This window comes from Mustela nigripes, chromosome 5 (assembly GCF_022355385.1).
Source record: "Mustela nigripes isolate SB6536 chromosome 5, MUSNIG.SB6536, whole genome shotgun sequence".
Taxonomy (NCBI): Eukaryota; Metazoa; Chordata; class Mammalia; order Carnivora; family Mustelidae; genus Mustela; species Mustela nigripes.
Window position 1 is genome coordinate 201268 of NC_081561.1, and position 12069 is coordinate 213336.

A 12069-nucleotide genomic window follows, 5' to 3' on the forward strand; every position below is an offset into this window, starting at 1 on the left:
GGAGAAGGGGGTGGGATTATGGACATTGGGGAGGGTATGTGCTTTGGTGAGTGCTGTGAAGTGTGTAAACCTGGTGATTCACAGACCTGTACCCCTGGGGATAAAAATATATGTTTATACAAAATTAAAAATTAAAAAAAAAGAGCAACAATCATGATTATAATGTTTATTAATCTAAATGCATTTCAAGTTTTAAGTGGACCACTTTATATCCAAAGAATCTGACAATCAGAAAGAAATTTAGTTATCTGCGTAATACATTAAAGCAATAGTCTGAAATTCCCTAGGTCTAGGTTTTTCTGGGTATGGTCAGTTTTGAAGTTTCAAGAAAGAAATATGCAAGGTAAAAAAAAAAATATGCAAGGAATTTTTTATTTTTTCCTAGCTAAACATTGTAAATAATTCACTTGCAGTGAAGAATAAAATGATCATCTTTCTTCTATGACAGACGCCAGAGATGCAGAGCAACTGAGCAAGAACAAGGTGACACATATTCTGTCTGTCCATGATAGTGCCAGGCCTCTGTTGGAGGTAAGGGAGAGCTACGTGCATGTGTCTTTGTATTCCCTAGGAGTCCGTAAAACATTAACAAAGGCAACCATGTTCTCTCTGACATCAGTGTGCCCCTATTAATGCTGTGTAGCTGTGGCCATATTAATTTTGTTTCCAGGCCATAATTTTGTGTCTGTGCCCTGTCTGTGGCATGGTGGAAGAGTGTATTCTTTCTCTGATTATTCTCTTGCTACATTGCTAGTTTGGCTTTCTTGGCAAAATGCCAAAGAATAAGCTGATGCTGCATTTACTTCTGGATTTTAAGGATGTTTAAAACTTATTTGCATTCCCTTCAATATTATTCCTGGTTTTAGAATCCAAAAGAATTCAGGTTCCTCATTTCTTGATTTTTTTTTTCTGTTGAAGCTCAATTATGTACCATTTGCATTTAAAGACAAAAAACAATAGAAGCTAAATTGTCATTGGAGAGTTCCAGGGCTTCTGATACAGAGGCTATCTGTGTAGAAGCTGTTGTTAAGGTTTAAGTTTTCAAGTAAACAGGGTGTGTCTGCCTGTACACTAATTCCAAAAACATTTTCGTATCTTCAATTTTATGCTAATGAACGGTTTGAGCTGTTGGCCAGGAGTAATCTATTTCTGTTTATTAGCCTCGACAGAGCCCAAATTACTTTTTTTAAGAAAATAATACACGTGTGGTTGGGATGCATATGTGTTCTTCTGTTTTAGGGTGGGGTTTTTGGAGGGGAGGTGTGACTGGTTCTAGAAGAAATAATCCTAGTTCAAGCTGTTTTCATTTAAATTCATATTATGCAAGAGCAGATAGTATACTTTTCATTTTATCTATTAGAGTTGCCAGCTTTCAGTTATTGTAAAAGAAATGGGAACATGGATTAATAAGTGATTCTATTAAATGTTAATAGTACCAGAGAGCCATAGGTGGTGAAGAAACCTCCGTTCACTTCTCCAGATCTGTGTACCCATACTTCCTTCTGTTGTTTCGGCTCTGTTTTTCTTGTTGTTGTTGTTTTTTATGGTGCTATAATTTGTGTGGCAGAATGATTTTGTTGGAAACAGGAACAACAGCACATCATTTCTTTCCAGATTAACAGTTTCTTTGAAAATGGCTACTCTGTTTCTTCATCTCCATTAACAATAGTTTATATTTAAAATATAGCCAAGATATGGCCAAGATAATAAGTTAAATGCAAATGGTCATGATTGACTTCCTCTTTAAATCACAAGATGAGACTTGAGGTTTCCTTTATTTTAATAAATTACATAGATGTCCTTCCCACCCTCACCCTCCAGGCCTGCCTCACTACTTCATGTTTCATTTAATGGAACACATTGGCATGTGTGAACATGGGCCTTAAATCTGTTCACATTGTAACTTCTGTTTAGATGCAAGCCTTTCAGGTTTTAGAAATTAGTGTTTATTTGTCCAACCTCCTCCAGGTTACATGTGGGAAACAAAGGCCTAGAAAGTAAAATAGGTGGGACTGTGACCCCATAAAAAGAGATACTGTTTGTATAAGAACCTCAGAGCTGTGGGAAAACTGCATTTCCCTCCTCAGTATTCCTTTTTATTCTCTCATATTTCCGTCTATAAGGACAAATTCTGCTTTGGAAAAAAAAGAGAAACCATGCCTTTCCTTCAGAGACAGCTTTTTTTTTTTTAATTTATTTTTTATTTTCAGCATAACAGTATTCATTATTTTTGCACCACACCCAGTGCTCCATGCAATCCGTGCCCTCTATAATACCCACCACCTGGTACCCCAACCTCCCCCCCCCTGCCCCTTCAAAACCCTCAGATTGTTTTTCAGAGTCCATAGTCTCTCATGGTTCACCTCCCCTTCCAATTTCCCCCAACTCCCTTCTCCTCTCTAACTCCCCATGTCCTCCATGCTATTTGTTACTTAGCAACAATCTGTTGTAGTCTTTGAGTTCTATTATTACCTCAGCTTAATTATAAGTACTTTACTGTGATTTCATATTCATTAAGAGGCCATTGTTTTATAGCATAACACAGGTTAATGTTGCCCCTCTCTTTTGTTCATTTTTAAGTTCACAAATAATTCATGAATACATTCTTATTAAAAAATTAAAATAGTACCTCTCAGATTGCAGAAGTAGAGAAAACTCAAGTACTGAAAGTTATTTGAACTCATGTGCTCACATAAGGTACTGGGATAGAAGAGCTTTGCCCGGATCTCCGAAGTTTCAGAATGTTGTTTACTCCTCTGCCTATTCATAAAGGCACTTTTCTATCTTAATTTTTTTTTGAGATTTTATTTATTTATTTGAGATAGAGGGAGAGAGAGAGAGAGAGAAAAGCACAAGCAGGGGAAAGAGCAGGCAGAGGGAGAAGCAGGCTCTCAACTGGGCAGGGAGCCCGACAGGGGTCTCCCAGGACTGTAGGACCACGACCTGAGCTGAAGGCAGATGCCTGGTGGACTGAGCCACCCAGGCACCCCCAGTCTTAAATTTTAAATTCAGTTCCAGAAGTCATGATCTCACCCAACCTGAGATGAGTCAGGGAAAATGTTCGGAGTTGGTAGTGAATTGAGGGATGGATTTTATTCTTGAGCAGCTCTGGGAGGAAGTAAAGCAGGGATGATGGTGAGAGGACAGATTGTGTTCAGAGCCAGGCAACAGCAAAAAGCTGAACCCCAACCTGATAAGAAGCCCTAATAAAAGGTGAAAGGATAAGGGATGCTAGGACCTCCTTCATGTTCCAAGATCTTCAAAGCTCCATGCATGTTTATTGAATGGGTTTATTGAATGGGTACTCTGGGCAGCACTAGCCTGGGGCCAGGTGGGAATGGCAGCGATGTTATTGTTTAAAATTGAAGGGTTTTAGTGCTACTAATTCCATGCAGGAGTTCTCCAAGCCCTGCTGTCAGGTAGCTGTATATTGGTCACTGCACTGTAGGTACTAAATTGGTTCATTTCCAGCAAATATCTGAAGCGGTTTAAAAGCACTGGGTGCTTGGTATCAAGTATCAAAGGCTTTTGCAATCATTAGGTATGCTCTCATTCTGATGGAGGCTAAATGAGAAGGGGCAGTCATATTGTGCAATGTGGTTTCTAGAGCAGAGGTCATAGGTCAAGGGCTTCGTGAAGATTCTAAAAGGATAGATAGTTGAACAGTATGCCTGGGATATGATGCTTTTCAAAAACATAAAGAAGTTTAGGGAATTTAGCACACCATAGGCTCCTCCGGAGGATTCACAGATTTCTTGACAGAATACAGTCTTCCAAGTTCTGCACTGAGGCCACACATTTGTCACTCTAAATAGGGAACCAGTTTGTGTGTGTGCCTGCTTATGTAACACACTACCTATTAACATCCCATGAGACTATGTTCTGCTGAATACAGTCGTGAACATTCAGATTAAGAAGGACTCAGGAAAGGGATCTGCTATCCCTTAGAGTCCAGGGTGAGACTCTAGGATGAGCACTTTTTAAGAGGGGTGCTTATATAACTAGGAAACTAAGGCAACTGTGGTCAAGGAAAAGGCGCCAAACCTGGTCTTATTACCAAATGAGGCTGTATAGATTAGCATAGTATAGATCGTTGTGACAGCCTAGTATTTGTAGAATGGAAGATTGCACAATTGTTGTGCCTGTTACATCCTCTGTGGCTGTAATGATTTGTAATCTGTTGCACTGACCAATGATGATACTATAAAGTGCACTTGCTGTGAAAAGCTTCATGAACATGCTCAGTTCATCTTTAGTATGCATTTATTGATTTTACTTTGGGAAGGACTTTAAAAAAACTCGTGACTTGGTTGATTTCACTTAGATTAGATGTGATTCTCTATTATTCGGGTACTTTTTAGACAGGTTTCCCAACATAGTGTTAGCAGGGTTTTGTATCCTTTCTAGCAACCCTATAGGTGGAAAGCAGTGAAAGAATAGAAGGTGCTGTTCTCAGGCCTTTGCAGTGGCAGGGCCTCACCTCACCTCTGGTCACCAGGTGATCTTTGGTGCTTCCCAGTGGATGAGACAGGATTGTTTATCCTTTGAACCATGGGGCAAGGTGGTGAGCCAAGAGAAGGAGGTCCAAGGCCCCAGTTCCTCTTTCTGCAAAAGGGTATCTGAAGAGTAGATCTCCCAAAATGAAGATTTTTAGGAACAGTAGAAACTTAGGGGCCTTTATATTCATTTGAGTCAGCCCTTAATTAAAATCTAAGATTCTGAAGAGCTCTGACTCCCTTTCCATGCCTACTGCTCTATGTTTGACTTAGACATCCCAGCTGAACAGATTCACAAGAATCACTTACCTTGATTTTATCACTGTGTAGACAAAGAAGTTGAAGCTCAGAGACATGAAGGGACTTGCCTATAATTCCATAGTTGGTCTGGGTGGCTTGGTAGGAACCTGAGTCTTCTTTCCCAGGCCAGAGATTCTCCCAGAGTGCCTTACTGTCTTGGTCCTCTCCTTGTATGACTGATGCTTGTGAATCTGCAAGTAGTATTAATAGATATTGCCACATTGGCTTTGTGCCCTTATTGGCAGTGTATGAAAGTTACTGTTTTCCCATACTCGTACCAGCACAGAATTTTATTCTTCATTATTATTAATTAACAAAATTTTTATTTCGTTTTATTTGTTGTGAATGCCATCCTCACACTATCAAGCCTCTTGTCCAGACAGTTCTTTCCTTTGAAGACAAAGAGTGATTGATTAACTGAGCAATTGAGTTCTTGCTACATGCCAGGCCCTGGAACAGATGCTGGAGATAACAGAAGTGAACCAATACCAACATTTTCCCCAGTGAAGCCCTTAGAGTATAAACAAGATATATATTGTGGATATTTTATAAATACGACTAATAAGTCCAGTGAAGGAAGAGCTCTGGCTTAGGATAGGCCCTCAGTGCTAGGGGTCAAGTAGGAACAGAGGCTATGGAAGCTCAGAGAACAAGGTCCTTCCTCTGCCACATGAATTTGGAGACGTTTGACTGGGTTTTTGGAAATGACTGGGAATTTGAAAAATCTGGTCAGTGGCATTCTAGGAGAAAGCTGGTCGTGCCAAGATATGACTTCTGGTAGAGCTCTGAATCCATGACAGTCACACCAATCTTTTAATCTTCTAAGAACTCTGAGAGCCCAGCAAGGCAGATAGCATTGTCCTAGTTCCTTCATAGCATAATCAGACCTGGTGACTGGCTCGTATCACCTCCAACAAGTGACAGGACCAGGTGGAAAAATTAATTGCATATTTCTTAATTTCACATTGGAATTAAGTCTAGAACTGTAATTAAAATATTTAAGGGGAAAAAAACCTCTGTCTCTTTCTATGTTTAAGACTTAGTTTGGGGGGTTGTTTGCTTTTGCTGGGGTATTTCCTTATTTGTGAGTGTGTCTTCAGTGCCTACTGATTGCTCCAGATTTGTAGGGTGATAAAAATTGCTGTCACAATGATGGTGCTTTTTCATATCAGGAACCCCATATTGTTTATAGGTGCTGAGGAAGTAATATTGAGCAATGAAAGATTTCTCCCTTCCCCTGAAAAAAGAAACAAAACTCTATCTTTCTAATGTAAAAATTTCAGAATTTGTTTCATTTTTCATTCTGTGTATTTAACCAGAGCACCTGCAGGAAACAAAACTATTTTTTGCTATCAACAAATATGCTTTAAAAAGTATTCTTATTCCTTTGCTGGACTAATTCTCCAAATAATTTAAATTTTTAAATGTTGTATATTTTAGGATTAAATAGAAAAAACAGTAGTTTATATGCATCTATTCAAACCAGGGTATTGTATGTTTACCAGGTAGGTTTTGAACTTGAGTTCACCTTGGCTATATATTTTTTCCATTTTAAGTTTTGACTTTTATACTTTGAACCACCAAAGTTTGTTTTTTTTTTTTTCCCAAAGAAAAAGATGTTGCTGTAGAAGGCACATATTCTTGATGGTTCTATTTTGTATTTCCTTTAACATGAAAGACATTTTTTTTGAGGTGCCCTAGCTCACAATTTAATTTTGTTAGTTTTTTTTATAGTTGGTCATGTCTTCTGGTTCTAATACTTCTTGTTATTTACATGTCTACACTGCTGTCTTCATTAGCCACTTATTTATGAGAAAATTCTCACCATGGTGTTATGTTCATTCTACTTGGACAGCAGCACTGGGGGACTGAGAGCCTCCTTGACAGACCTTGGTCATCTGCTGTATGTCTGCCTGGTGACCCAACCCATTTCACTACCTTAAAAGTTTAGCTGGTTTCCCAAGTGTCAAGCAAACTAGCACCAAGGTGCTAAATGGTATTTCAAGTTTAAGAAACTATGCTTTTGTGTGTTCTTTCTTCTACCCAGTTGCCTCCCTAAGCCCTGCCCTTCTTCACAGCTCAGCCCCAACTTTCCTTCTTCTGAGAAGGACACTTCCAGTATACCCTCCAACCTCAGGACTTCTTCCCTTTTCTCTATAATATTTTATAGAGAAGCTATAGTTTGTACTCTTAACTGGATTATGAATTGTATACACTCTGACAGCTTCTATAGTGTATTAAATGGCCATTTAACCACTGTTTGATGAACTAGTTCTTCACTGCCTGTGTCCAAGGTCCTCAACTGGCCTCAGGCTCACTGCAGGCAGGTGCCACATTGGGATTTCTTTGGTCTTCCCCAGCACTCAACCTGGGCCTGGCACACAGGGGCCCCTCTGCAGATGTTTACTGATGAACTGAGAGCCACATGCATTTTCAGCTCCATACCAAAGTGAGAAATCATATCTTTGGTCATTTGTGGCTCATTAAGGAGTGTGAAAAAAGAGCTGTACCAAGAATGACTTATTAACCATGAGTACTAAGTGAAGCCAGAGGATCTGGTTAATGCAATGCAATGCGACCTCACTTATGTGGGTTGTTTGTTCCATTCCTCCCATGTCAGTGAGTGTTAGCAAATGGGGATGTACTGTTTTATGGAGCTCTTGTGGACTCTAGTTCAGAATTAACCTCTTGCTAAGTTAGAAACAAGAATCCCCTGTGACACTTCTATGACTTTCTGATTGATTTCTTAAGGATCTCAGCTACCTTTGGTTTGCATTAGAAGCTTGGTCCTACAAAGAGGAAAGTATATCTAAGACACAGTGAATGAAAAGTTAAAAGGTTTGTCACAGCCAAGGCAGCAGGCTTGAAGTGGAGGCAGAGTTGGTTGAGGCATTGTTTCAGATTTTAAGGAGTTTATAGGCAAATCATGAAAAGCTGGGAGAACACTCAAGGTACATGGGCTTGTGTTCTGGTTCAGGAGGAAGATCCTCATTGCCTGTGGTCCTCCTTTGGCAGCCACACAGGAGACTTGCATGGTATCACCCCCAGCTCTGCATGCAGCCCATGTCAGTCCTCAGCTCCTGGGACCCAGGGGCCCACCCTGCTCGTGACCTTCAAATCACAGGAGCTATAGGCCACATTTCCCATAGAGTATTTCCCCTAAGAGGAGAGATAACTGATGAAAGCCACATGTTTCATCCTATACCCACAGAGGTATGGGCAATGATGTTCAGTGCAGCTGTGTTTGTAATGGCAAAAAATTGGAACCAACCCACACATTCAGCAGAAGGGTAATGTTCAATTATGATACATCCATATTAAGAAATACTCTGCAGCAATTCAAAAAGAAGAGTAAGGTTTATATGTATGCACAGGGAAAAGGTAATTGTTAAGCAAAAGAAGCAAGTTGTAGAATAATATTCATAATATGATCTCATTTGTGTAAAACTAAATATTAATTATATATTTCTGTGGGTACATATATATGCATGTAAATGAACAGCTAAGGGTCTAGAAGGACCATACTAGATTGCTCAGAATGGTAAAGTGGAATAGGATGGGAGAAGAGGGTAGGAAGGATAAGTTTCACTTTTGTCTTTATTTTTATTTATTTTTCACAATAGAAGTATCTTCATAATTTCTCTTTGAATGAAGGGAGGTAGGAAAGGAAGGTAGGCAGGTGGGTGGCCATACTCTTGGTGTCTGTAGTAGTGACTAGTAGATTGCATTTGGTTGTTCAAGTTTGGCCAGAATGGGTTCTGTGGTAACAGTTTTCCCTATGCATTCATATGTGCGTGTTTGACATTAGGCAAGTTGCATCCTTGTCATCATTGATCAGGGGGTATAAACCATTCATTTCAATCATCTTAATCTTAAAAGGGAGAAGATAGCCCAAGAAAAACCTTTCAACTGTATAGATTTTATTTTTGGTATCAGTTATCTTCTACTTGATTGTTTTACTTAAATGAGTTTATGTCCTTTCTTAAAGATTCACAGATTCCCTAGTGATGCAACTTGAAGCATTGGGCAAGGTTTCCTGTTTGAATTGGCCATTGTATCCAGTGTGGATGATTTTTGTTATTTTACTGGCATTGCAAAAAAAATCACACTATCGAGGTCTAGGACCTTTGAAAACAAATCATTGTTTGACCATGGTTTTCAGATTGACAACTATTTCCAGTGAACCCCGGTTGTTTTCACCTCTCTAAGAAAGTCTCTTTGATGCCACCCAAGTATCAGTGGTACATACCATACCAAAGACTTGCAGCAGCTTTCATGTGTTGAGGTAAATTTGTTTGAAGCCAACCCCAGACTTAAATAGAAATGACTCAAATAGAAATTATTATGGTAGGTATCGAAAACTGTCTAGTAATCACTCTTTCTTGAATCAAGCTGTATCTGAGTTCCATGTGTGTGGGCAGTCAAGTGCATAATACAGCTCCATCTGGCTGCTGACCCTTCTGTGACAAGCTCACTTGCAAATGGAATTCTAAAACCAGAATTCCAGCATGAATGGACTAAATGGGACTGGAAATATTCTAGTACCTCATTGATTCTAGAGAGGAAACAGTGTTTTTTTTGGTCTCTAATTGAAAGAGATCTCTGTTAATCTTTCTTTTCTCGGGCTTTCTAGAGTACCATGCATTTCAAGTGTGGACCTTCTCTTTAGTGCTCAAACTTACTGACCAGCCTCTCCACAAAACTGGACTTTTACAATACACTCCTGTTAAAAGTCTCTCTAACTCAAGTCCCAGTTTTGTTTTTTAATATTTCCTGCAGAGTGCCCTGTATTGTCCATCTTGTCCTGACTCCCCATGCAATCAAGTCCTGAGCACATTGTGTGCTGAGGGCTGTGTTTCTGAAGTGGACTTGCCTTGTTTGCATCCTTCCTTTTCCTCAATGGGAAATATACCAGTGGCAAGATCTCCTGGTTATCTCCAAACCAGGACTTCAGAAAAAGCATGTAGCACATGGTCTCCCCTCTGTGCTTTAGCTGGAGTGATAGTAGGCATTGATACAACTACATAAATTGCCCATAAATGCTAAAGCACAGGGTAAAACTCTGTCCATTTATACAAGATCTTTAGGTTAATATACTGGAGAATTTGGGGAAGAATTTGTAAAGAGGGTTGTTTAGGCAGCCTTGTAGGACTAGTATAGTTTGGTTCAATGGAGAGATATGTGTTGAGTAGGAGCAGCCCTTCCGGGCTGGTCAGGAAGGGGGAAATAAGCCCTGGAGCCATAGATGTGTGGAAGTTGGCTGATTATAGAGTGGAGAAGGTGGTCAGCGTGGTGGGGTAAGGGTGGGGCCATATTCAGTTCTCTTTTTGGCTAAATTAGGAGGTATTCCTTCAGATTCAGCAGACATTTACTTACCTTGTAGTGAGGATTGGGAATAAAATACAAAGAGAAGTAATATGGGGCTCAGTGTTCAGAAGAGACAGGCACAGAAATCCCTTTAGGGGCACCCCAGGGCACCAGAAGGGCTGGAGAGAAGGAGCTCTGGTGCAGATACAATGCAGTTTGGCCATTCTTTGGCCGTCGACCCTTAACATGGCACCCTTCCAGTGCCATGAGCACTGGAAGGGGGAGAGTGACATAGCAGCAAAATCTGGAAAGCTTTAATAGGGGCCTAGTTTTGCTAAGGAGTTTAAAAGTAAAGAGCACCTTAGTTTGGAAGAAACAACCAAAGTCAGTATCCCAAGGGAAATATGTTTGTAGTTGCAGGTTAGGACAGCACAGCCTGTGGCTGGCAGACCATGGGAAATCTGAGCATCATGATGGTAGTGGCAGAGGACATGTAGCCCAAGAGGACTGAACAGTTTCAGGCTTCTTAGGTGAAGGGCCTTTGAGTCTGCAGTCAGAGTTGGAATAAGTTATATGTGGTTGGTTAGTTGGTTGGTTAAGACTTAAAGCAGGGTACAATGGCTCTGTAGGTGCTGTTGTTTTTAGCCATAAGAAAAAGAATGATTTGGGGCGCCTGGGTGGCTCAGTGGTTGAGGCCTCTGCCTTCGGCTCAGGTCGTGATCCCAGGGTCCTGGGATTGAGCCTCACATCGGGCTCTCTGCTCGGCAGGGAGCCTGCCTCCTCCTCCTCTCTCTGCCTGCCTCTCTGCCTACTTGTGATCTGTCTGTCAAATTAAAAAAAAAAAAAAAAAAAAAACTTAAAAAAAAAAAGATTTAAAAAAAGAAAAAGAATGATTTAAATGTAGCTTGGTTTACTGAAGACTGGTTTAAGCAAATTTGCCATTTTCAGGTGCTCCTAATACTTCATTGCTGGTAGGCATTGCAGGTGGACCTTGTGCCTTCCACAGCTGCAAGGGAAGTGATCCAAACTGACTTTAAAAGCCCGAGACTAAAGCAGTGACACGTAGCTAGTGTCATCATCTCAGCACAGGCTAAGTGGACACGTCGTGCCTCTACTGCTCTTTGAAGTGTTTCCCCCTCTCTGTGGTCTAACTCCTGACATGTTTTGCAGACCTTTGTTTGTGTCCTGGGGCAGAGGATGCTGTCAAGCCCTGGGTTTGAATTGAGAAATTATTTCTCCTTTCAGTTATCACCACAATTAGTACAGATGTTGAGTTTCAACATTCAGTACTGAGCGGTGGCATTTTCAACTAGCTCTAATCTGCTTTTCTTTTCTTTTCTTTTTTTTTTTTTAAAGATTTTATTTATTTATTTGACAGACAGAGATCACAAGTAGGCAGAGAGGCAGGCAGAGAGAGAGAGAGAGGAGGAAGCAGGCTCCCTGCTGAGCAGAGAGCCCGATGCGGGACTCCGATCCCAGGACCCTGAGATCATGACCTGAGCCCAAGGCAGCGGCTTAACCCACTGAGCCACCCAGGTGCCCTCTAATCTGCTTTTCTAATGGAAAACAAACGAAATGCATGGTCAAAGTTTGAGCTAGTCGAGCCATATCTGCGTATAGCACTAGTGAGGGAAAAGAAGTAGATGCACCTAAAATCTGAATTAGAGCCTCCTTCTCTTGAGGACCAATATGGACATGCTTGTTTGCTTCTCAGATTTTTCCCCAATTAAAGGGAGATAATTCATAAGATTCCCTTGGTGAAAAGCACAGCCAGCTGCCAAAGAAGGAAGAGAACATGTGGGAAAGCTGCCTTTGGATTGTCCTTTTATCCTTTAAATGGTTGCAAAGAGATAGTTTTTCTGATATTGTGTGATCATGGAGAAGGCATCTCAGACAAACATAGCTGAGCCCAGACCTTGAAGTGAGCCTTCTGGTCATGGAAACTATTCCTAAGCACAATAGTACA

General features: G+C 40.6%; 1 protein-coding gene across 6 annotated transcripts in view; it reads left to right on the forward strand.

The window, feature by feature from the left end:
* The window catches only part of DUSP22 (dual specificity phosphatase 22), an 80253-nt gene that overhangs the window by 33440 nt on the left and 34744 nt on the right, over positions 1-12069 (forward strand). For all 6 annotated transcript variants that reach the window (XM_059399315.1, XM_059399316.1, XM_059399313.1 and 3 more), the window contains one exon: positions 449-531. In XM_059399315.1, coding sequence (XP_059255298.1) covers positions 449-531 — 83 coding nt within the window. The remainder of the gene's footprint in view (positions 1-448; positions 532-12069) is intronic.